This window comes from Rhipicephalus microplus, chromosome X (genome assembly GCF_043290135.1).
Source record: "Rhipicephalus microplus isolate Deutch F79 chromosome X, USDA_Rmic, whole genome shotgun sequence".
In the NCBI taxonomy this organism is placed as follows: Eukaryota; Metazoa; Arthropoda; class Arachnida; order Ixodida; family Ixodidae; genus Rhipicephalus; species Rhipicephalus microplus.
The window spans coordinates 236,015,558-236,040,536 of NC_134710.1; the positions used below are offsets into that span (position 1 = coordinate 236,015,558).

The following is a 24,979-nucleotide window of genomic DNA, read 5'->3' on the forward strand; positions in this document are numbered from 1 at the left end:
TTATCTCATACTACCTTATAGGCAAGCAGACCACAACCTTGAAGGTTACGTCAGAAAAGTTTGACACAACAGCCTTCTGTTATTGTGCAGACTTCAATCCCCATAGTGCCAGGTGCACAGACATTCTTAACAAAACCGGTTGCGGGGCTAGTTTATAAAGCATAATTTCTTCTTCCTGAAAGTAAACCAGCGCTAATTTTTCTAAGGACACAGAAAGACATGGCAGGACAGGTGCTGTACTCCAGCCAAGTTTATTGAAACCTACACAAGTTACACTTGACAAAGCTGAAAACCCTTAAGAAATGCGCACTAATGACAGCAGATGAAGATTAAGGTGAGCAAACTGCTTAGTTTTGCCTATTTAAGAATTTGAATTCAGTGACATGCAGGGATACTGAAGCAGTGCTAATTCACATATCGACTATCTGCTGGTTGAAAGCAGAGAGAAGTTTTTCTATGCCCATGTTATAAAAAATTAGCACTGCTTTACTTTCGCAAATAAGATGCACATAAGCGTACACATAAGCATAAGCGTACATACACAAGTGACCAAGACTGCAAGGCTCTTTACCAAATGTGAGGCCACGTGTTTTGCAGGGCATAGCTCGTTCAGATGCATTCCCTTAAGGGTTTGTCAAAATGCACCTCTGGAAAGTAGCAGGGTTGGAAGTGGCCAATGCTGTCCTGGGCAGCAGCATCCAGCATGCTGTGTCCCATGCATGTGTGAAGCAGGGCTGCAGTCTCATAAATCTAGATTTTACCTTCATGAAAACCAAAATTTGTGCTGCAAACTACTAATGCATGGGAAAACCAACAGAGCTGCTTGTTTCCAGTACAATAAGCCAAGCCCGTATGTGCACTGTTTACATTTACACTCATGCTATATTTGGAACACATACTTCAGATAATAGCAAAAATTTACTAAATTTTCATGGGCTTCAGTTCTTGCTTTAAAAAATATCTACACAATACCTTGCTCGCTCTAAATTTCATTTGTCAATGTTTTCACAACTGTAATGCATATAGCATATTGATAAAAGATAATTTACTTAAAGAGCTCTGGATTATTTTCACCACACAGATTATTTATTGTTTGCCTGGATATAGCTGCACAAGCGTCTTTAAAATTCAAGCAAGAAAAAGTTCAACTTCCGTGCTGCAGTCATACTCGCAACCTCGAGGCCAGCAGGATAACAACAAAGCTACTGCAGTTGATATACTCATTCTTGAAATCAGTCAATGTCACCTGAATAAACTAGTCAATTATTGTGCATAGTGAATAAAACACACTCATAATATTGCACGAATATTACCTATCAGGCAGTGAATGCTGTTTATGTAATACACAACAGTCCCCAATTGATATTTTGCCGGTTGGCCCTATTCATGACACTGTCAAGCACCCTAGAGCCAAGGTGCAGGGTGTTCTTTTTTGAACAATACAGATGTTTTATAAAAGTGCAACGCTAGAAAGGCACCTGTTGTTTTTAAACACAAACTCTACCTCGAGGCCCAAATACTACCTTGCTGCTGCTAAAATTTACTTGAATAAACTAATTAATAAAGCTAGTTAATTAATTTTTTCATTAACTTGCAGACAGTTGTAAGGGAAGGTTGTAGGACACCACAGTTTATGACATACTTCATTTATTAGAAATTCAAAGGATCCCACTAATTTGAGGTGCTGTTATAAAGCTTCAAGGCATTTGTCCAACCAATATTGGAAGAACTTTAGAAGGCAGTCACTTGTGCAGAGGTGCATGGAGTGTTTCAGCTAAGGACATCTTATTCATTCATTAGTACTGTGCAATGTATCAAAAGTAATTTATTACAGTAGACCATGAACTGATTGTGGCAATAGCATATTGTCAAAGATCGCAAATCATATCACTTGTGCCAACAGATCACCTGTGTTTCATTTTCACTGTTTTTTTTTTTTTCATTCTATTACTTCTATTTCTTTTGCGCTGCCAGGCACAGAGAAACGTTGCCAGCTCTGCCACGTCAAACCAGAACTTGTCATGACAAAATTTGAATGACAGTGTTTCACAGCAGACTCTGGTCAGGAGAAAAGATAGAAGTGGACCACTTATTCTTCCTGTGTGATGTTTTGTGCTGATCTGTTTCTTTATTAAAGGGACACTAAAGAGTAAAATATTTCTTCGCGTACTGGTAACGTACAATTTCGTAATCCTGATAACACCACTCTTACTGCGACATTATGCTTGGTAAGCAAGAAAAGAAAATGCAGGTGGAGATGCCACTGTGACGTTCCCACACCAAACACCATGACAGATTAAATTTTGATTGCATCTACTGGGTCCTAATAGCTTCTACTTGATAAAAATAAAGTATGTTGTGATCTGTGGGTGCCATAAACCTGAAATACGAAATTTTATGAAATTTCATCGAGCAAATGTTGCAAAAATACGGGAAATAGATGTTTAAGATTGTTAAATCACACGTGAAGATTTTGGCATAAAATTTAAAAATGAAACTTCAACCTTGGATTTCTCTGCTAATAATGAACTCATGACAGCGAAAGTTATGTCAATAGAGTTTTCAGAGTAAAGTTTACCAATGTAAACCAAGTCATTGTTTCTCTTTAGTGTCCCTTAAACAAACTATAAACTGGTGCAAAGCACTCACTTGTCGTACAGCTCGCAAGTAGTGTTGCAATGGCTGTTCCTCGTTTTTAGGTAGTACAGTAAAAGGAAAAAGTGGAAACTGTGGTTTCCTTATGCACAGTGCAAAAGAAATAGAGGCGATAGAATAAAAATAAACAGTGTAAAAGAAACACACGTGATCTGCTAATACAAGTGAGATGATTTACTATTTTTCACAAAAAGCTACTGCCACAGCCAATTCATGGTTTGTTGTAATAAACTACTTTCAATACATTACACATTGTTAATAATTGACTAAGATGTTCCAAGCTGAAACACTCCAAGCAGCACTGGGAAAGTGACTGCGATCTGTAGTTCACTAGGGCTTGTATGTTGTAATTTTCCATTTAACTTTCTGCCCCTTTTTCCGAGAAGTGCACGGCATATTCGCAAGTTTTGTCATAAGGTGGAAGAAATTGTCCAAGTGGCTGATGGAAAAGATCAATAGAACTTTTTACATGAATATCAGTGAAATTTAGAGAAAAAGGTTCCAGTAGGCACACTCAAAAGCACAGCCATCTAAAGAGTGCAGCACTACATGGCGAGTGTGTGGCCTTTGTTCCGAACGGATACCGTAAAATGGTGTTACATTGTACTGCATGTTTTCCTTCCCTTGCTGGAGAATTATCAACATAAAGGTGAATGAATAATGGCACAATGTTTCTAAAACCTTCCCTCACACGATGAAATGTTCTACAAATTCACATTTTTACTACAAATGGCTATATTCAGGTTAAAAGCTGTCACAATTATACCCCATCGTGAGGGGCAACTTTGTGACGTTTGTTTTTAGCTGAATATGATTGGGGAAAAAAAGGCTGGCCCAAATTTACACCATCAAAAGTTTATTTGAGTCATCTACAATTGGTTTCTGCTCTAGCAACGTCAGAATTGCATGAGAACTTATTCATACATGTACCTCCTCAATCGAGATAATTTTTCTCAAATAGGCCCCATTTGCTTACAGGCCTAGTGGATTCAATTGAGTAGAAACTTTTTTTTATTTTGAGTACAAAATTGCGTCTTTGGGTTCAGCCATCTCCAGTTTCTTTGGGTCCTCTCCATAGTGCTGACGAAATGCCCATCAGGTTTCACTGCCATCGCTCTTCCCGGGTAAAGTTGTCGTTCAAAGTTTACTACGACGAAGCCATCGTTCTTGAAGGTTTTTTTTTCTCCAGAATCCGCACCATGGACCCTCGAGACATTGCTGGTATTTGATATCAGGGAAGTGGTAGGAGTGTCCGTTTCAGATAGGTTGTCAAGAATTCCAGAGAGTACCTCGGAATTACTTGCATCTCCTTCCGACCACCTTTTGTTGTCGCCGTGCTGACCATCTGAAGATGCTTCACTGTCACTGCCTTTTTCTGCGCTGTTGTCCTCAAGAGGAGACCTCTTCCTAGGCCGTCTAGCTTTGACATCATAGGAAGAACTGCCCTTCTTGGGGTAACTTTGCAACAGTTGGCGTGTCACAAAGTTACCCCACAAAGTATCAACATCTCAGTTTCCTTTCTATCACCTTAAACAGTCATGACTTGATGAAATTTATATTACAGTTTATTTTAGCCTACATAATAACAATCAAAAGTAGATACCAGTTTTGGCTGTTTTTCTCATATGGACGGGTTGAGCACACAAAGTTTACGGTTCTGCAAGAATGCACGCTAAAACACCATTCAACATGTCGGTGATGATGATGATATATGGTGTTTTTTGGCACAAGGGCCATTTGATGGCCAAAAAGCGCCAGTTCATGGGACAAGGAATGTGGATAATGATTGTGATTAGCGGCTGTATAAGGGCCATAAAATTCCTCGCAGTAAGGCGGGTAAAAACATACAAGTAATAAAATCATGACCATGCCGTGAAAGGTGTGTGTGGTGTGAATAGGTGACAAAAGTTGGTGATAATGTAAAACGATGGTGGACATGCATGGCATTAGCACAAGTACCTCACTCGGTCATACCCTTGCGTCCAAGGGCCGTGAGGCAAGTGCTTTCCTGTGTAGCCACCACAGCAAAAACCTCCCTGGAGAGGTCGTGCTAAGGGATGCTCGGGTATATGATATGAAAACTATGAAGTGCTTTTAAAAACGCTAACAATGATTTATGACTAAAAAGCGGTTCCCTACCGACGAACATTGCAGGGTGTAAAGGTATATGTTGTCGGTAGGGTAATGGAAAGTTTTGTCTTCTTAGAGTGTCTAATTGTTTACATTGGATTAAAACGTGAAGAACTGTTAATGCCTCACCACATTTGTCACACATTGGTGGATCGCCACCGGACAAAAGATGTGTGTGTGTCATGTATGTGTGTCTTATCCTAAGTCTTGTTCGTGTTACCTCTGTTAGACGTGATTTTGATACTGGTGGCCAATGGCCAAGGTGTGGCTTGATAACGTGTAGCTTGTTTTGTGTGTGTCTATCCCACTTGCTCTGCCAGTAGTCCCTGAGCTTTCGTTTGAGAGATGGCTTAAGATCAAGAGGCGGGATCGATATGGGTGTAGTGGCACTGATTTCGTGGACGGATGCAGCAAGCTGATCCGCCATCACGTTGCCTTGAATCTCACGGTGCCCTGGCACCCAGCATACTACAACATGTTGATTGAGTGTGTAGAGTGTGCATAAAATGGAGTAAAGTGAGACGAGGACAGGGTTTTTCTGTTTTTTAAGACTGTGCAGAGCCGTTACCACACTGAGGGAGTCTGTATAAAATACTGCTTTTTGTATTTGTAATTGTTTGATGTGTTTAGCTACCACAAGTATCGCATAAGCTTCCGCTGTGAAGATACTTGTGCCTGGATGTAGAGGGCCAGCATCCGAAAAGGAAGGGCCAACAGCAGCGTAGGACACAGAGGAGTTGGACTTAGAAGCATCTGTAAAGAACTCAGGCCGTGTGTATTTGTGTTGAAGTTCCAGGAAGTATATTCGGATATGGGCAATAGGCGCATGTTTTGTAACTTCTAGGAAAGACACATCGCAGTCTATAGTCTGCCACTGCCACGGTGGCGGGTATGCTACAGGAGCCATTAAAGTGTGTTCAAGTGACACTCCAGTGTCCTCAGCTAGACCCTTCAGGCGAACTGAGAAGGGCTGCCTCATCGAAGGCCTGTTTTGAAACAGAATTGAGCTTGACAAATCAATAATAGTAGAGTATGAGGGGTGCTTCTTGTCTGCTTTCACCTTAAGAAAATAAACAAAGGACATGCAAGTTCTCTGCAGATGAAGCGACCACTCAATTGACTCAACGTAAAGGCTTTCTACGGGGCTGGTGCGAAAAGCACCCGTAGAAAGGCGGATGCCCAAATTGTGCACGAGGTCCAGCATCTTCAAAGCACTTTGAGTCGCAGACTGATAAAAAACAGCCCCATAATCTAAGCGTGTGCGAATGAGGCTCCTATACAAATTCATGAGACATTGCCTGTCACTACCCCACGTAGTACGTGACAACACTTTTAAAACATTCATAGCTTTTAAACATTTTGTTTTTAAATACTTTATGTGCGGTACAAAGGTCAACTTGTTGTCCAAGATTAAGCCTAAGAATTTATGCTCGGCTTTGACAGACAGACGTTGCCCATTCAGTCGAATGTCAGGTTCGGAGTGCATGCCTCTCTTTCGAGAGAACAAGACACACGTGCTTCTTTGTGGGTTAAGTCGAAATCCGTTTTTATCTGCCCATTTGGAGACCTTGTTTAAACTCAGCTGAACCTGCCGCTCACACATTGCCAAGTTGCATGACTTGAAGCCAAGCTGAACGTCGTCAACATATGTACAATAAAACATATTGCAGGGGATGGACAAGTGCAAAGAATTCATTTTGATAATAAAAAGTGTGCAACTAAGCACACCACCTTGTGGCACGCCTGTTTCCTGGACAAATGTTTGGGAGAGAACACTGCCGACACGAACACGGAACGTCCGGTTTGACAGGTAACTTTCGATTACGTGAAACATTCTTCCACGCACTCCAAGGTGGGACAGGTCTCTTAGAATTCCAAAACGCCATGTTGTATCATAAGCCTTTTCGATATCGAGGAACACAGAGAGAAAATATTGTTTATGGACGATGGCGTCTCTGATCTGTGCCTCGATACGAACAAGGTGGTCTGTGGTAGATCTACTTTCTCGAAACCCGCACTGAAATGGGTCGAGCAAATTGTTTGTTTCAAGGATATGTACAAGTCGGCAGTTTATCATTTTTTCGAAGACTTTGCACAAGCAGCATGTAAGTGCAATAGGCCTATAACTTGAAGCTAAAGAAGGGTCCTTGCCCTCTTTCAAAATGGGAATAATAATAGCCTCTTTCCAGGAGGTAGGGATAGTGCCAGAAAACCAGATAGCATTGTACAAATAAAGTAAGGTTTTTCGTGCCTCTGCTGGCAGGTTTTTTAACATTTCATACACCACACGGTCAGAACCTGGGGCAGAAGTACTGCAGGAGTTTAGAGATGTTCGGAGCTCAGCTAGACTGAAGGCTTGGTTATATGCCTCGTATCTAGTGGATTTGTGTTTGAGTTTCTGCTTTTATATTTTTGTTCTGTATTTTTGGAAAGTGTCAGTATAGTGTGACGAGCTGGATACCCGTTCAAAGTGTGCACCGTGGAAGTTTGCCTGATTTTCCAAGGTATCACCCTGAGTGTTTACGAGTGGGAGTGAGTGTACTTTTCTTCCTGCTACCCTACGAACCATGTTCCAGACTTTAGCCTCCTGTGTGTATGAATTGATCCCTGACAAAAACTTGTGCCAGCTTTCTCTTCTGGCCTGCCGACGCGTTGGCCTGCCTCGAGATTTTTATTTTCTTAAAGCTCTCAAGGTTTTCCGCTGTCGGCGAGTTCCGCAGCAGCCTCCATGCCCTGTTCTGTTCCTTTCGCGCATTCTGACACTCAGTGTTCCACCACGGGACGTGTCGTTTGCCGGGCAGTCCAGATGTTTGTGGAATGCACTTGGCTGCTGCGTCAGTAAGAAAAGCCATGAAGTACTGCACAGCTTCGTCTATGCCTAATCCGCATATGTCAGTCCAACTTAAGTGAGTAATCTTTTGAAACTGTTCCCAGTCGGCTTTGTTTACTAGCCATTTGGGAACATGTGGAGGACATTCATATATTATTGGTGTACTCAAAACTAAAGGAAAATGGTCACTTCCATATGGATTATTTATGACTTTCCACTGAAGTAATGGTACAAGTGAAGGAGATGCGATACTGAGGTCTATGGAAGAGTAAGTTTTGTTGGCAAGGTTATAGTATGTTGCCTCTTTCCTATTCAACAGGCAAGCACCTGATGAAATGAGGAATTGTTCAATGAGATGACCTTGTGCATCACAGCGAGAGTCACCCCACAGACCATTATGTGCGTTCAGGTCCCCAAGGACCAGATAAGGTTCAGGTAGTTCGTCTATTAAAGACTGGAATTGAAGTTTTTCAAGACGGTGGTGCGGAGGTATGTACAAAGAGCAGACAGTGACAAGTTTGTTTAGAATAACTGCTCGGACAGCCACCGCCTCGAGGGAAGTTTGAAGGGGTAATTGTGTGCATGCTATACCTTGACTAACTATAACCGCTACACCACTGGATGGTGGCATGGCATCATCTCTATCCTTTCGGAAGATTACGCAGTTACGTAAAAAGTTTGTGTTTGTTCGTTTTAAGTGTGTCTCTTGTACACACTACACTCTTGGATTGTGTTCATGGAGGAGTTCTTGTAAGTCATCGAGGTTTCGAAGAAGGCCTCGGATGTTCCACTGTAATATTTCTGTCTGCATATTTAAACAAGAGAGATGCTGCTGTGTGTACAAAGAGTATCCTGTGTTGGAGTGAGCTCGTTAATTCAGGTGGCAGGACGGTCGTTTGGCCCCGTTATTGGTTTTTTATTTTTATAGGCGCGCTCCAAGGAGCCGCACCGCAGTTTTGGTACCAAGGGTACCGTTGTGTCCATTGCCTCCTCAGAGGCACTGGGTGCCCGCACATGCGAGCTGGTGGATCGGATTTTAGGCCTCGCCTGGTGAGGGGAGGCCTCGAGACGAGAGGACCCTGGAGTCTCCGGCCTCAATTCACTAGGAGGCGGAGTAGACTGAACTACTGCCGCCTTGGGGTCAGGCGCCACAGCCGACGGCTCGCTCTGCGCTGGCCGAAGGAGTGGCGAGGGCTGGTGCGGCGTTGCCCTCTGACGCGCCGCATCAGCATATGTAGCGCCGTAAAATGGCGACACTCTTCGTCTTGCTTCCTTGAATGTGATATTTTCTTTAATTTTCAATGTGATGATTTCTTTTTCTTTTTTCCAAAATGAGCAAGACCGTGAGTATGCGGCATGATTTCCGCCACAGTTCACACAGTGTGATGGTTCTTCCCAATTGTCGGAATTGTGGCCTGACACTCCACATTGTGCACAAGTTTGGTGACCACAACAGCTTTGTGAGCCGTGGCCATACTTCTGGCATTTAAAACAACGACGCGGCTTAGGTATGTATGGTCTGATCGACGTCTTCGTGTACCCTGTTTGAATACTTTCTGGCAGATTACTGGAAGCGAACGTGAGTATTAGGTGTTTCGTTGGTGTTACCTTGTTGTCTCTTCTAATGGTGATCCTTTGTACATTGGTCACATTCTGACTCTTCCACCCCTCCAGAAGTTCCTCTTCAGTCAAGCCGAGCAAATCAGCATCAGATACTACTTTACGGGTTGTGTTCATAGATCTGTGTGGCGTTACAGTGATGGGAGTGTCACCAAAAGTTGAAAGATTCTGTAGCTTTTCAAACTGTTCTTTTTCTCGAACTTCAAGGAGGAGGTCTCCGCTGGCCATTTTGGTAACTTTGTACCCGGCTCCAAGAGTTTCTGTGAGACATCTGGCTACTACAAAGGGGGATACAGTTCTGGCTTGCTTGCTGCTTATCTCACTATGTATAACATGAAAATGGGGGAAGTTTTCACTTGATCGGTTGAAAAAGCCTAAGTCTACGGTGCGTACACGCTTTAAGGCGGTACGATCACTTAATAAGGGAAATGCTCTATGCATGCCAATTTAATTTTCTTCAGAAGCGTTGGCGGCCACCACCACGGAGCCCAACGAGGGGACGCTACAAGTTTGCAGATGCTAAAACCTGCAGACGCCAGCCGTACAACGCTACTATAACCCAATGCATCTAGACCAAGGTAGGCTATTTGCACAGGGTTAACCCTAGCCGCCAGGAAGTTTGGAAGTAGACAGAAGAGAGTAGAAGACAGGACAGACAAATAGTGAGAGATAAAGACGAAAATGTAGGGAGAGAGAGATAGGAAGAGGCAACTGCCGATTTCCCCTGGGTGGGTCAGCCCAGGGGTGCCGTCTACGTGAAGCCGGGGCCAAAGGGGTGTGTTGTCTCCACCGGGAGGCCTTAAAGGTCCAATCACCCGGCGTCGGCTCAGCCCCCAGGATCCCCTTTTTCCCGGACACGGCAAAGCCACGCACGGCTAGGCGTGGGAGGGAGCCAAAACCCCCCCGTTAGCTTGGGTCCGTGGTGTCGCTACACACCAAACGCCTACTTGCGCAGGCGCCCCTGCGTGGAACATGTTGGTGTCTAGAGTGGCTACGCAGCATGGGAGCCTCGACCGCCTGCTGCTAGGTTATTTGGCATGTCAGGCAAGCTTTTTGAGCGGCCTATTGCTTTTTGGCGGCACCTGGGTGTGGCGCGAGATTCAAAATATGGAAACCCGAGTGCGTGTCACAAAGTAACCCCATTTTACGGTAACCATTGTATTTCAGGGTGTCAAAGCGAGACAAAATAAATACTGGCTCATTTCAGGTCTAATGTAATCCTAGCTAAAGTTCAGTTCTGGCTAGTAAAAACAAAAATTTATAACAGTTCACAAACCAGTTCACAATACTAAACATGTGCTGCACAGCATAATTTACCTTTCCCTATTGCCACATGTGGCACAGCACTGTCAACTTACGTGCTTTAAGCACGTGTAAGTTTCATAAGAAGAAACTGGCTCATTCATACATCTTACGCAGCTACAGCAGGCATACTTGAAGACACTGCCATCTTGAGCAGTGGCTTCGAGAGAGTGCACAAGCCAGGTGCAGTGCTTCGACAAACCACACTTTGCACTCTTTCTTTCTTATGTCACTTACTGATATTCATGCTGACTAGCTGAAAAACTACAGAAATTTATAGAATTTTTGGAATAGCAAGACCTTCAAATCTGTTGGAATAAGAAAATTTGGGAATACCGAACCTAGCGATCACAGACACATCGAAGCTTTTCTTCTGCGTGAATCACAAATTGATATTTAGTGATATCACTGCAAATATTACAGATATGCGAGAAAGACTAATAACTTAACACACCTAAAAGGACGCAAGAAGCCAATCAATATGCTAGCACTGAGAGGGAAAGTACAGGAATTCAGAGTCTCGCTTCAGAACAGGTACTTGGCTCTTAGTGAGGAAACCAACCTTAGCGTAGATACAATGAATAATAATCTGACGAGTATCATTACGGAGTGTGCAGTGGAAGTCGCAGGCAGGGTAGTTAGTGTGGTTTAGTATAGTGACGTGGTGGTGTTTGTGAAGTGTGGTGGCACCGTGGTGTTATGTACAACGTCCTCTGAGGCAACGGCAGCGATGCTTCTCAATTGAGTGGCGGAAAGATGATGATGACGTTGGCGCGAAACGTCACGCATGAAACTGCGGCCCGCCAAAAGGACAAGAAAGTTTGCGCAAAAGGTTGCACTGCCAATGCACGAGAGGGGAGAAGAGGAAGACGATTCGGGGGCAGAACGAGATTGAGCTGGCTGGAGTGCAGATCCTGGGTGCCGCGCGACTGTGGTGTCGGGTTCTGGAGCCGACCGTGTGAAGTCAGGCAAGGCCAGGATGCTCCAGCTGCCCACGGTGTACTCGGAGGTACGCGGCCTTCCAGAGTTCCGGCCGCGACAGTTTAAGGTCACGTCCCAGGTATTCGTTCCGGCCGTGACTGTTCAAGGTCACGTCCCAGGTGTCCAGGCTTCAACTCCTATCCCAAACCACCCGTGGAGGGTGGAACCTTCCGCGGGGCGATCATCTCTTCGACACGAGCCAGCATCGGCAAGCGGCCGCAGTTTTTGCTAAGGCAAGGGCTACCGTCTTCCGCCAAGCATCGCCGTGCTGGTCAGCGCGCGACTCCACCTGCTGAGACATCGCCAGCGTCTGCCGCCTCAACCCACCAAGCCACCGCCACCATCAACACCACCGGTGACTGTTGATTTTCGTAAGCATTATAGCTGGACAACTTACAGGACATGTTTTAGTTTGTCAGCTTAGACTCGATGCATGTACACTGCAACTTAATCTCTTTTTTTTTCCTCCTAATTACGCTTAAACTTTCTACTTTTCTTTTCTTAGTTCAAACGGCTTCGTCATTTCTCAGCTCTGAGGCTTTCTCTCCGAGCAACAATTTATTAAACCGTAAACCTGCATCACAGTTAGACAGGACACTGGCAAGCTTTCCCAGGAAAGGAAGAATCTCATTAGGAAGCGTCAAATCATGAAAGTCTCAAGTACAACAGACAAAATAGAACTGGCAGAGCTTTCGAAGTTGATTAATAGGCGTAAGGTATGCAACGTAAGAAGGTATAGCATAGAGAGAATTGAACACGCTCTGATAAACGGAGGAAGCATCAAAGCAGTGAAGAGGAAACTTGGGATAGGCAAAAATCGGATGTATGCACTAAGGGACAAAGAAGGCAAAATAACTACCGTTATGGATAGGATAGTTAAAATAGCGGAGGAGTTTTACAGAGATATGTACAGTAGCCGGGACAACTACGACCTTAATACTATATGAAATAGCAATAACCCAGATGACACCCGACCAGTAATGATAGAAGAAGTCAGAAAAGCTTTGGAGAGCATGCAAAGAGGCAAAGCTGCTGGTGAGGATCAGGTAACGTCAGATTGTGTTAGAAAAACTAGCCATTGTGTTTACGAGGTGTCTCCTGATGGGAAGAGTACCAGAGTCTTGGAAGAACGCTAACATCATCTTAATACATAAGAAAGGAGATGACAAGGACTTAAAGAATTACAGGCCGATCAGCTTGCTCTCTGTAGTATATAAGCTATTTACAAAGGTAATTGCTAACAGAGTTAAGAAAACATTAGAATTCAATCAACCTGTAGCGGCAAGAGAAGAGAGACGTGAGACGGCGTCGAAGGTGGCCGATGGGGCCGTGCCGATCTCGCCACTTTATTCCTGGCCTGAAGCGGAGCCACGTCGATTACCAGCGTCCGCCACGCCAGGCGTGTCAGCTCGTTCTAATCCTTGCGCAGCTCGAGCTCGCGCCAGCTGCGCGAGAGACGCGGCGCGATGATGGAAAAAATGATGATGATGATGATGATGGCACTACAGGGCTCCCCTCCTAGCGCTTTGCGCGATTTGAACGCATATGAAAAAAAGAAAGAGGGCGACAAATGCTATGTACATGAACGGCAGTCCATAAAGTGTTCCTTTGGCAAGTCCAGTTTGTCAACGTGTAGTGACCATCGGGAACCAGTGGGTCTCTGGTGGGCGACACTGAGAGTTGCGCAGTGGACGAAGAAGTAAGCGCTCGATGGAAAGAAATCCGTAATGACGGATGGCTCGGTCCCAGAGGTCTTCAATCGTGGAAAGCACCTCTGGAATTTTGAGGTCTCGCGCCACTTGTGATGCGTTTCTGTAGGCGAAAGAGAGGCCGTACTCAGTGACGCTGTGAAGCGACGCGTGACTGAGAACGTGCTCAACTGGTGCACTAAAGTGCGGGCTGTAAAGCGTGTCAAACGGGCCCGTGTCGTAGAGGCTGTCGTAGAAGGTGTAGTCACACACGCCGTCCGCAGACAGCGGCTGCGACTCGTTCGTCGCCGTGCCGAATACGCGGACCACGGGAAATGGCGTCATGGGAGGCTGTGCAGGAAAGACGGGTTCAGTTGTCGCCTCAGTCACTGTCGAGGTATTCGACGCTGGTGGACTGGTGGCAGTGCTTGTTCCCATGCTTTCAGTTGGCTCCACAGTGGTTGTAGTTAGATCGGTTGACTTGACAGACGTCATAGACAGTTCAGTTGGCTGGTCAGACGTCGTAGGCAGCTCAGTTGGCTCAACAGATGTCGTAGGCAGTTGAGTTGGCTCCACAGATGTCGTAGGCACTTCAGTTGGCTCGACAGGGGTCGGAGACAGTTCAGTTGGCTCGACAGATGTCGTAGATAGTTCAGTTGGCTCGACAGATGGTGTAGGCAGTTCGTACGCGGGACACGCGTCGCTAGTGGCCAGACGAGAGGAAGTCGGGAGGTCAATAACGGGTGAAAGGTCACCTGTGCCAGGCTCCGAGGCGGGCGGCAAGGTGGCCGTCATGGAGTCTGGTGGGGCCACGGTTGGTAGCACACGTTGCGACGCAGTGACAACCCCAAAGTCGCGGGGCCCTGGAAGCGGTTGGTACGTGAGGCCATTGCGGGTGAGCATTGAGGGCAGGCTCTGGCTCCGCGAAGGCACGGCGCTGGGGCCCGTCGTAGACCACGAAACAGAGACAGGGACAGGGGCGGGGAGCGGGGACGCCGAGTGTGGTCGGCTGCTGGCCGGGTAGGTGCGAGTGGAGTGTGGCGAGGCACCCGGCAGGCCATTGCTGGCACCAGTGGCAGGTGGCGGAGCGGCAGGGGGCACCGTCGAGGAGCTGACCAGCAGCTGCGGCGAGGAGGAGGCCGAGACGTCTGAGCTGGTGGTCGCGGAAACGGCGAGGGCCACGGTGTCGCGTGCCGTCGCTTTCTTGGAAAACGTGCAGGTAGCAGGTGCGTGTGATGAAGCTCTGCACGGGGGCTCTGAGGGAATGTACCTCTCGGAGGGAAGGTCAGTCGCAGTGGGGGAGTCTTCTACCTCGCGGTCGTGATCAGGTGCAGGAGTGGATGTTTCTGCGACCGGATCAGGTGTAGAAGTAGTCGAAGCTGGGGTACCGAGGTAGCGGTCAATGGAGGGCTGCGGACCGGTTCGTACCTTGCTCTGCGACGCAGGGGAAACCTGCCTGGTGCGGGTAAACGGAAGCGGACGGTATGTGTTGCTGCTGCGGGCGAGCACCGCTGTGCAGAGGGCATCGTAAGGCTGCGGGCTGGTGCTTGAAGTGGCAGCGAGATGGCGCAACTCTACCGGTAGGGCGTCGAGAAGAATGGCGTGCATCAGCGGCTGGTCCGTGACGCCATTCACCGCAAGAACGGCGTCGAGTTGCATAAACCATACCTTTGGGTAGATCGATTGGAACGGCGGCACTGGCGGGCAAAGTTGCGGGAACATGGCAGCGGGCCGTTCGGCGAAGGGCGTGTTCTCCGGGTCACCAATGTAGCGGCGAGGGAGGAGAGACGTGAGACGGCGTCGAAGGTGGCCGATGGGGCCGTGCCGATCTCGCCACTTTATTCCTGGCCTGAAGCGGAGCCACGTCGGTTACCAGCGTCCGCCACGCCAGGCGTGTCAGCTCGTTCTAATCCTCGCGCAGCTCGAGCTCGCGCCAGCTGCGCGAGAGACGCGGCGCGATGATGGAAAAAATGATGATGATGATGATGATGGCACTACAAACCAAAGGAACAAGCAGGATTTCGAACAGGCTACTCAACAATCGACCACATTCATACTATCAATCAGGTAATAGAGAAATGCTCAGAGTATAACCAACCACTATACATAGCCTTGATAGACTATGAGAAGGCGTTTAATTCAGTAGAAATATCAGCCGTCTTGCAGACACTGCGGAATCAGGGCGTCGATGAAGTATATATAAGCATCCTGGAAGAAATCTACAGGGGATCAACTGCTACCATAGTGCATAAAGAAAGCAATAAAATACCAATCAAGAAGGGTGTAAGGATGGGGGACACAATCTCCCCAATGCTATTTACCGCATGCTTACAGGAGGTTTTCAGAAGCCTCGAACGGGAACAGTTAGGGATAAGAGTTAATGGAGAGTACCTTAGTAACCTGCGCTTCGCCGATGACATTGCATTGCTGAGTAACTCAGGGGACGAATTGCAACTCATGATTACGGAGTTAACAAGGAGAGCAGAAAGGTGGGTCTCAAAATTAATCTACAGAAAACTAAAGTAATGTACAACAACCTCGGAAAAGAGCAGCGTTTCGAGATAGGTAATAGTGCACTTCAAATTGTAAAAGACTATGTCTACTTAGGAGGACAGGTAATAACCGCAGAGCCGAACCACGAGATTGAAGTAACTAGAAGAATAAGAATGAGGTGGAGCACATTTGGCAAGCACTCTCAAATTATGACAGGTAGATTGCTACTATCCCTCAAGAGAAAGGTATATAACAGCTGTATCTTGTATCTTGCCGGTACTTAGCTAAGGAGCAGAAACCTGGAGACTTACAAAGAGGGTTCAGCTTAAACTGAGGACGACGCAGCGAGCAATGGAAAAAAAAATGGTAGGTGTAACCTCAAGAGACACAAAGAGAGCAGAGTGGATTAGGGAGCAAATGAGGGTTAAGGATATCATAGTTAAAATCAAGAAGAGGAAATGGACATGGGCCGGGCTATAGCGCGTAGACAGGATAACCACTGGTCATTAAGGGTAACTGGATTCCCAGAGAAGGCAAGCGGGTTAGGGGGAGACAGAAGATTAGGTGGGCAGATGAGATTAAGAAGTTTGAAGGTATAAATTGGCAGCAGCAAGCACAGGACCAGGTTAACTGGCGGAACATGGGAGAGGCCTTTGTCCTGCAGTGGACGTAGTCAGGCTAATGATGATGATGATGATGATGATAAAAAGGCCGCAAGTAATAACCATGAAGTTAAGTGACGTCACCTACTCACAAACATACAGTAAGGCACTGCATCTTCTGTGTATAAAATGCCCATAAGTTATTTATAATACAAGCATATAATGAGCATGCAGCCAAATTTCAGCAAACATGCAAATAAAAGAAGCTTGCAGAAGAATACAATATTGAAAATATTTAAAAAATAAAAACCGAAAATACTCGTGTTCCTCCAATTTCATGAAGGCCACAATAATTGCCAAAATAAATGATGAAGATAAATCTGACCTGGGTTAGAAATAAAAAGACTAAAATTAGGGGTGTGCGAATAGTGAAATTTACTCTCAAATCGAATAGTAGCCAAGAATACTGAATATCGAATAAATAAGATTTTACTGAAATTAAAAGGAAGAGCAAAAAAATGAAACCAGCTCATGTCCTTGAGAAACACCATGAGTGACTGCTACTGAAAGACTACAGATTGTAAAGCAGAAACACAGGCTGTTGCATATAACCTGGCTTCAGATTCTCTCGCCGTGATGGTACATTGTTTACAGCTCATCTGACAACAATATAGTTGTGCTTCATCATCATGAGTGTTCAGGGCCCAAAAGTAATCAGGTGCTTATTCACAGCAGCTCTTTAATGGTGCATCAGAACGATGGGAGTTTCTGACCAAGTGGTGCAGTGTGACAGTGGCAGATTTGTGAAAAAATTTTCGCACGTAAAGCTAGTCACTGCAGGTTTCGCAAGCCAAAGTCTGAACGTTTCACAGCACTTGCAGCACACGAGGCTAAACTCTGCAAGAAGTCCATGCCTTCGTTTTGGAAGCACAATTGTGTAGGGCTGGACAGTTTTCTCATATTTGAGTATGTGTGTGCATTTTCGCAGAATCAACACGATTTTGTTTAAAATAAACATGCGCTTGCTTCTGAACCAAGACGTCATTGAAGCGTACTGTAAAGACGTTGACATATATTTGGCCACCTCACTCTAAGTAAATTGTACCATTGCGATTTGTCACATTTTAGACTTACGTCCTGGTTTATTCGACATATCAAATACTAGCTATTAAAAAGTCTAATCAAATTATTTGGTTAGTATTATTTAATTAGAATTCACAACTCCAATATTCGCATACCCCTAACTAAAATAACATGCCGAATACAACCACGGTACTTGAGAGTACTACTAAAAGTCTTGCTCATATCACCCTTTTCAAAAATAGTGCTGGAAAACATTTCGGAAGATCGGATGCTTTGCAGATGCAAAGTGAGAGCCAATCATGATCCAAATTGAACAAATGTGTACTCCATCTCATAAGCAAATGGCTGAGCTCATAAGTGCATGCATCGAGGCGCAGATAGCCATACAGCTTTGAGCATATAACTGCCTATTGCCATTCTTATACATAAATTCTTGTGAACAGCCACAATCTGCTAGTGGTAATAGCCTTAGAACAAATAGTTATTTGTTGTGCTTACGTCCTTATTCAATACGCTTGGACCATTTTGTGCTGCATTGGCAGAAATTTCTTCCTGTTCGTGTTCAGGCAGATTCCAAGATAATTAGTTCAGGTTCAGTTCTGGCTAAAATTCTAGTCTGGGTTTGGTGCAACACCTTGTACTATAATATACTAACTTGAAATAAAAGAATTTCATTCTGTAATAGTTTATTCAATTTCTTTTATCATCAAATTATGACTGAATACACCTGCCTATAATTAATAGGCTCTTGCTTATAATTGACAGGCTACTTCATACCTTTACCGCAAGCTTACCAGGAACAGCAGTGATTTTGTACCCTCTGATTATTTCTGAAAGGAGAGACTTCTGATGAATATTACATGTGTAGAAAAAATTAACTGCTTTTCATTGTTGATAGATGTCTTGATATTTATGCCTGAATTCTTTTCATTGTTGATAGATGTCTTGATATTTATGCCTGAATTATGCAACTGAGAAGAAACTAGAAATGTTTGCATTTTTTCTTTATTTTTATTTACTTTATTTATTTGAGACATACTGCAGGCCCAGGTAAGGGCCCAAGCTGGAGGGGCATGGGAAATATAAACTATAATAACATGAGGGAAACAACATTGTAAGTATGGAACAAAAAAAGGAAAACAATGCAAAACTTGGCATATAAACTAAGCATATACAAAGAGTAACAAAACAAACTAAAAAAAAAAAGACTTAACATCTTAACTGTGCAATAGCATCGATATTTGACAGACGTTCACAACACAAGTTGTTCCAGTCTGTTATCGTATGAGGAAAAAATGAATACTTAAATAGGTTAGTTTTAGTGCTATAAGGCGTTAAGGATTCAGCATGGCGATGCCTTGTCCGGAGTGCTTCTAGGGGAGTTAAGAAAGGCTGTGGGTTAAGGGATGACTGGTAATTTTTTCAGTCAAAACATAAATTTTAGTCTCAGAATTTTACTCAGTAGTTGCAATGTTGGAATTTTATAATTTAGCATTAGGGTTGACGGAGAATCAGTTGAACGGTATCTGGAGAAAATGAATCTTACTGCTTTGTGTTGTATCATTTCTAATGCGTCAGTGTTTTCTTTGGTGTAAGGGTCCCACACCTGTGCACGCATACCCCAATTTCGGATGGATTAGCGAGTAATAAGCTGATAGACGAGTGTTGAGGGGAGCCTGTTTTAATTTATGCCTTAAAAAGCAGAGCTTATGGAAAGATAACTTACAGATGTTAGAAACATGCGTATTCCAGGATAAATTATTCGTTATAGCAACACCAAGGTACTTATATTGATCATCTTCAATCAGAGGTTTGGAAGCAATATTATAAAGAAAGAACAACTTTTTAACCTTTTTTGCTAATTTTCATATAGACAGATCTTTCTGCATTTAGTTCCATATTCCATTTATCACACCAAGATAAGATGCTTTGAAGGCCAGAATTAGGTGCAACTTGATTGTCTCTGCAAGTTATTTTGCAAGTTATTTTGCACTTTTAAATAGCAACCCCTTATTGATTCTACAGTAAATGATCTAAAATGCAACTTTAATGCGTATACTTTCGGGTATGTCGTAAATTCGTGACAAAACTTGCAAATATGACTATGCACCAACTAGCCCAAGCTTCCACTCTTATGCCGCAGAAGTGAGAATCTTGCGAAAAAAACGCACTTCAGAACTACGTAACATGTTGTGTTCCCCCTCTTGAGTGTGTACACACCAAATAAAAAAATATAGAAGATTAAACTTACATCACTGACGCATGAAAGAATGCAGAAGTGAAAGCTGTTGCATGCGTTTCACACTCTCTGTCATCAGCTACACAACACCTGGTTCTAGCATAGAATACCTCACAAGAGACTGTGCTAGATTTTTTATGCTGAAAGCTACTTGCCCCGTAAGTACTAGACAGCCGGCATTAAAAACTGTGCACATTTTGTAACTTGCTTGCTCGGTGTTTTTCTGTATGTCATAAAGTCACAACACTCAGCAGTAAAGGCTTAAATTTTTCATTGAAATCATTGGTTTTCAAAAAATGTAGAGGTGCACAAATAGCTTTCAGTGCAAGGAATTATAATTTCAGATTTTAGTAGCACAAATCACTAGCATAGCCAAGTGACAAGGGGCCAAAATTAAAGGTTGTACATAAAAAGTACTCAAGCCATGGCTAAATTTTTTAATAGTTTTTACTGGGACCATGTCTTAAAATGTGAAACAGGACCTCTAGTGAAACAATCATACATACTGGAGTGTCTTCCCAATCAGGAAGGAAAGTACGGTTTGCAGGCTTCTTGCCCATCCTTGGCCTTGCCCTGTTGAAAATGCAACAAGTCATCAAAAAAAGGTGTATGTATATATATAATGATTTTCTGTAGTAACCCACCAGACAGCCATCCACACATGTGCTGTCTGCCTTCGTGTAGCTTGAGACTTTATCTGTTTTCATTTCAGAAGATTAATTTTCTCTACAAGGATGCATTTTAAATGCTCCAACGGCATGTTGGAAATTTTCTGTGGAACCTTCAATAAGCCTTTAACTGAATTTTTTTACAATTTGTTCCATTTCATTCCTACAAAATTTGATCTTCATGAAATTAATGAACAACATGCGCTTTGGTCCCGCAATGATCATCACATTAAACCTAAGCTAGAATAAAGCAGTAATTTCCTCAGAAAGCACTAGACAACTTAGGCCTCCTCAAATAATAATAACTGGTGGGGTTTCATGTCCCAAATGCACAATATGATTACAAAGAATGCTGTACTAATATACTGCTAAAATTTCTACCATTAGAATTTTATAATAACGTGTACCTAATTTATGTACATGGGCCTCTAGCATTTTGCCTCCATCAAAATGCAGCCACGGCGGCCAGGATTTAAACAAGCAACCTTCAGCTCGGCCACAACCACAAAAACTCTGTGGTGGTTAGCTATTGGAATAAAGATGCACATTCTTCTTGCCATATGTCATATTTATACAGACTATCGAATACTTCAGTCTGCTCCTAAACACTATTAAATAAACTTGGTAGCATTCTACAACATAACTACAGGTTTTCCCGCTCACTTTAATCCAAGTACCACCTTAAATAATCTGCATGCCATTCAAATAATCTGAGTGCCGAGCTATTTAATCCATGTGCCAAACATTTAATCCAAGCGCCAACATAGTTAATCCAAGCGCCAACTCACTCAGTCCACGTGCCATTGAGTTTAATCCAAGTGCCACCGTGTTTAATCCAATTGCCAATGACTTTAATTCAGGTGCCAGTCAGTTTAATCCATGCGCTAGAAACACAGTTAGCCACTATATATAGTATAAATGTCAGAATAAAGTAAACATGGCGTCACAGCAAGAACTTTTCCCTCGGCTATACATGGTAGCGCTTATGAAATGAAGTGCGCAGTGCGACTTCCCCTTAACATTTTAGTGTCATAGCAAAAAAAAAACAGTCAGTAGTAATTGCATTTATGGGTACTTAAATGTATTTGCACATAGAGTCCATGTTAGTCTTTATTGCATTGCTACTGCTTCATTCCGGTTAACCATCTACACCATCGCATATGCATAGATTCGTGTCGTCTGCTGAGCAGACGGCATTTGGCTACTTATGCTCTGAGGCTACCGCAGTCGTCTGCTCAGCCCAGGGAGAACAGTGACTGACAGATGATATTCATTCGTTCTTGAAATCAGAAATAACCACTTAAAAATAACAAACTTGCATTTAATCGGGTTCATGTGAAAATAAGTAGTTTTAAAATCATCAAAGTAGATACTCCGGTTTTCATGTAACAGGCGACGCTTAGTGTAGCCGAAGCGTGTTTACTTGAAACGTGTGTTTTCATACGGGAACATTTGCAGACGAAGAGAGAGCTTTGCTTGAAGTCATGGCTGGACGCAAACGAGGACCACACTTTAAGAACCCCGACGAACCACGTCGAAAAAACAGCAGAGTATCGGTGGTCGACAGGGCTAGGATTGTGGACGTTTACAGGCGTGGCGGTGACTTAAAGCAACTGGCCGACGCTCTAGGCATCAACATTAAAACAGCAAGATCGATTGCCGCTACCGACACAAAAACATCAAAGGATGGTGGGGGTTCAAAAAGGAAGTTTGGAGATGACGTCGTGAGTACTTTGAGACGAATTGTCGACGAAAACTGTACGTTTACATTGAAGCAAATAAAGGAGGCCCTGGAAAAAGAAATGCCAGGAGTAACAATCAGTGCAAGCACAGTCCACCGCTTGCTGGATGCCCACTGCTACTCGATGAAGCTAGTGACGCAGATGCCCGCAGATCGCAACCGTGACGACATCAAGCACAGCCGCATGCTGTACGCCCAATGGCTGCAGTCTGATGGACTGCGTGTTTGCCGCTTCTATTTGGATGAGACTAACTTAAATATCTGGTGTTCCAGGAACTTCGGCAGGGCAGCTAAAGGACAACCAGCTGTGCACATGACCACAATGACAAAGGGAGTGAACTTGAACATTATAGCATGCATGTCCGCAAATGGAGTTATTCGCTGGACTGTGGTGAACAAAGTTCATTGGGTTGTTTTTAATGACTTCCTCAGTGATGTTTCGGCCCGCGTAGAACGTGATGAGCCAAATACCGAAGCTGTATTCCTTTTTGATAATGCACCTGCTCACGCTCGAGCAGAACAGGCGGCTTTGGCTAACTCCATGCACTCTATTAAGCGCCTGCGAGCGTACAGTCCTTTCTTTAGCCCTATAGAAGAAGCTTTCTCGAAATTCAAGTCACACGTGAAGGCCTACCTGACCGAACGTCGTAATTTAGTTTTAGTGGCACCGCAAAGCATGACGTAGAAGGAGCACAGGCGTTCTTTGCCGCTGGATGCGGCTCGCCACTCCATGCAACAATTACAGCGCGTGGATTGCGCGGCCTTTGATCGGCACAATTTCTCTTTCGTGCCTGCCGCTTTGCGTGAAGATGACTTGTGAACATCCGTCTCCGAGCCCTATGAGACATTTCTGTTTTAATAAATACGCTAACCTGTGCCTATGTTGCATTTCTAGAATAATTAGTAGTAATCCCTCTTGTTTTCCTGTATATGTATATGTATGTATGTGCACACACACACACACACACGCACGTGTGTGTGTGTGTGTAGAGATAGCGAGGGGGGGGACAGAACAAATAATTTAGTGATTGCACTGAATCCGCAAGCTTCCGATGTGCGATGAGAGGCATAATGCCACGCAAAAAAAAACACGTACTGAAAAAAAAGAAAGCTAGGCCCAAGGTCAGTTGCGTGTTATCATTTTGTTTCCTTTGTGTTCGTTTCATCGCATTCATCAAGTATGTCACAAAACTAACAAGCTAAACGAACAATCAGTACTGTTTGTATCATTGGAGACATTTAACTTTGTTTAAATAAAAAAATAAGAGCATACAATAATGTAAAATAAAACTTCTATTGCCACATCAGGATGATCAGTTTACGTTTTATGTTCACTACAGGAAAAAAAAACATATTGGAATTATCTCTATTTCACAGTGCGTGCCGCGCGACGGCTTCCTAATTTATTGATTATGTAGCTGTCTTTGACCCATCACTGCCCGCGACCATGCTTTTAATCTCTTAGCATGCGTTCCGGTACTCCAATAAACATAGTGTGTCGTTCGCATTACGTGACCTGTCCTGGTCATGTAATGTTGTAGTGTGTACCAAAGCCAATTATGAGCTTCAGTGAAGGATACTGAATTTCATTGCACTGTAAAATATTCAGTAATATGTTCCTGCGTTTTTTTAGTTTTCATTAAATTTATTTCACCTGGGCCAAGCACTCATTATACAAACTTGCGCATAGCAAAGTATAAGCACTCATATGGCTTAAGCGAACCACGGCAGTAAATTTTCAAGAATACTATCGGCGAATACAAATAATAATGATTGATTCTACCTTCCGACGATTGTCTTTTATACGGTAGGAACTGCATTTCAATTGCACTGTTGTTTTTACGCCCCGTATTCTGGTTTTTGTGCGTGGATTAAACTGACTGGCACCTGAATTAAAGTCATTGGCAATTGGATTAAACACGGTGGCACTTGGATTAAACTCAATGCCCTGCGGCCTGAGTGAGTTGGCGCTTGGATTAAATATGTTAGCACTTGGATTAAATGTTTGGCACAAGGATTAAATAGCTCAGCACTCCGATTATTTCAATGGCGTGCTGATTATTTAGGCTGGCACTTGGATAAAAGTGAGCGGGAAAACCTGTAGTTACACTACAAATTTTTACTACTGAAACTATCAAAACGATAAGCTAGGATTCCATTTTTTATATGCATTTGTACATTTGAACATACAAATATAGACACGAACTATAAAAATTTTCATGCCTATGATAATAATATCAGTCACTGATATAAGTATTTTTAATAACAAGCCAACATAAACTGCACCAATATAAGGACAAGCGAATAAAAAGAATAGATGCATTGACCTTAAGTGGATTTTTGTTTAGAGTTACAAACTATAATGAAGTACTATATAGTATAATCTGCAAGTTGCTCGGCCAACTGTAAAATAAACATCATAAATAAAATAATCGAAAGGTGATGAACAATATGGCAAAGAAATGGTGATTTATCAAGCGAAAAACATAGACAAATATCTACACAGGGTGCCCTAAATATCTCGCAGCATGACTAAAAAAAAATAGAGGAACGTCGTTACTTGAAGCACACCTGTTGCATATTTTTTTTTGTATACTGCTGTAGGTATTATAGATTTTTCTGTAAATGAGGTTTAGTTAATTAGTCATAATTAGGTTTCTCCAACTTGAAAAGTAATCGCTTAATCATCAAAATGTCAATGAGTCACACACACACACACATACACACACTAGCTGTCCCAGCTAACTCGGAAGCAGACGTGTGGCTGTGTGGTAGAACAACTAACTCGGACCAAGACTTAATTCTTTAAAAAAAGTTGTTCTACTTGTAATATATTAGTAGTAGCTGTGTGTACATACATCCTGTATTTTTTATGATAAAACACTAATTAATTAGTTAACGTCAATTAGCCGACTTTATTAGTCTTACTCAAATCAGTCAAATATTA

General features: G+C 43.5%; 1 protein-coding gene across 6 annotated transcripts in view; it reads right to left on the minus strand.

Moving 5' to 3' along the window:
* LOC119187747 (uncharacterized) overlaps positions 1-24,979 on the minus strand; it is a 116,641-nt gene that overhangs the window by 62,498 nt on the left and 29,164 nt on the right. For 5 of the 6 annotated variants that reach the window (XR_012887234.1, XR_005111897.2, XM_075878831.1 and 2 more), the window contains exon 2: positions 20,130-20,196. The exons of the other annotated variant lie outside the window; for it this stretch is intronic. Coding sequence is in view for 3 of the 5 variants with exons in the window: in XM_075878831.1 (XP_075734946.1) it covers positions 20,130-20,196 (67 nt within the window). In the remaining 2 variants the exon portion in view is untranslated. The remainder of the gene's footprint in view (positions 1-20,129; positions 20,197-24,979) is intronic. 6 annotated transcript variants of the gene reach the window in all.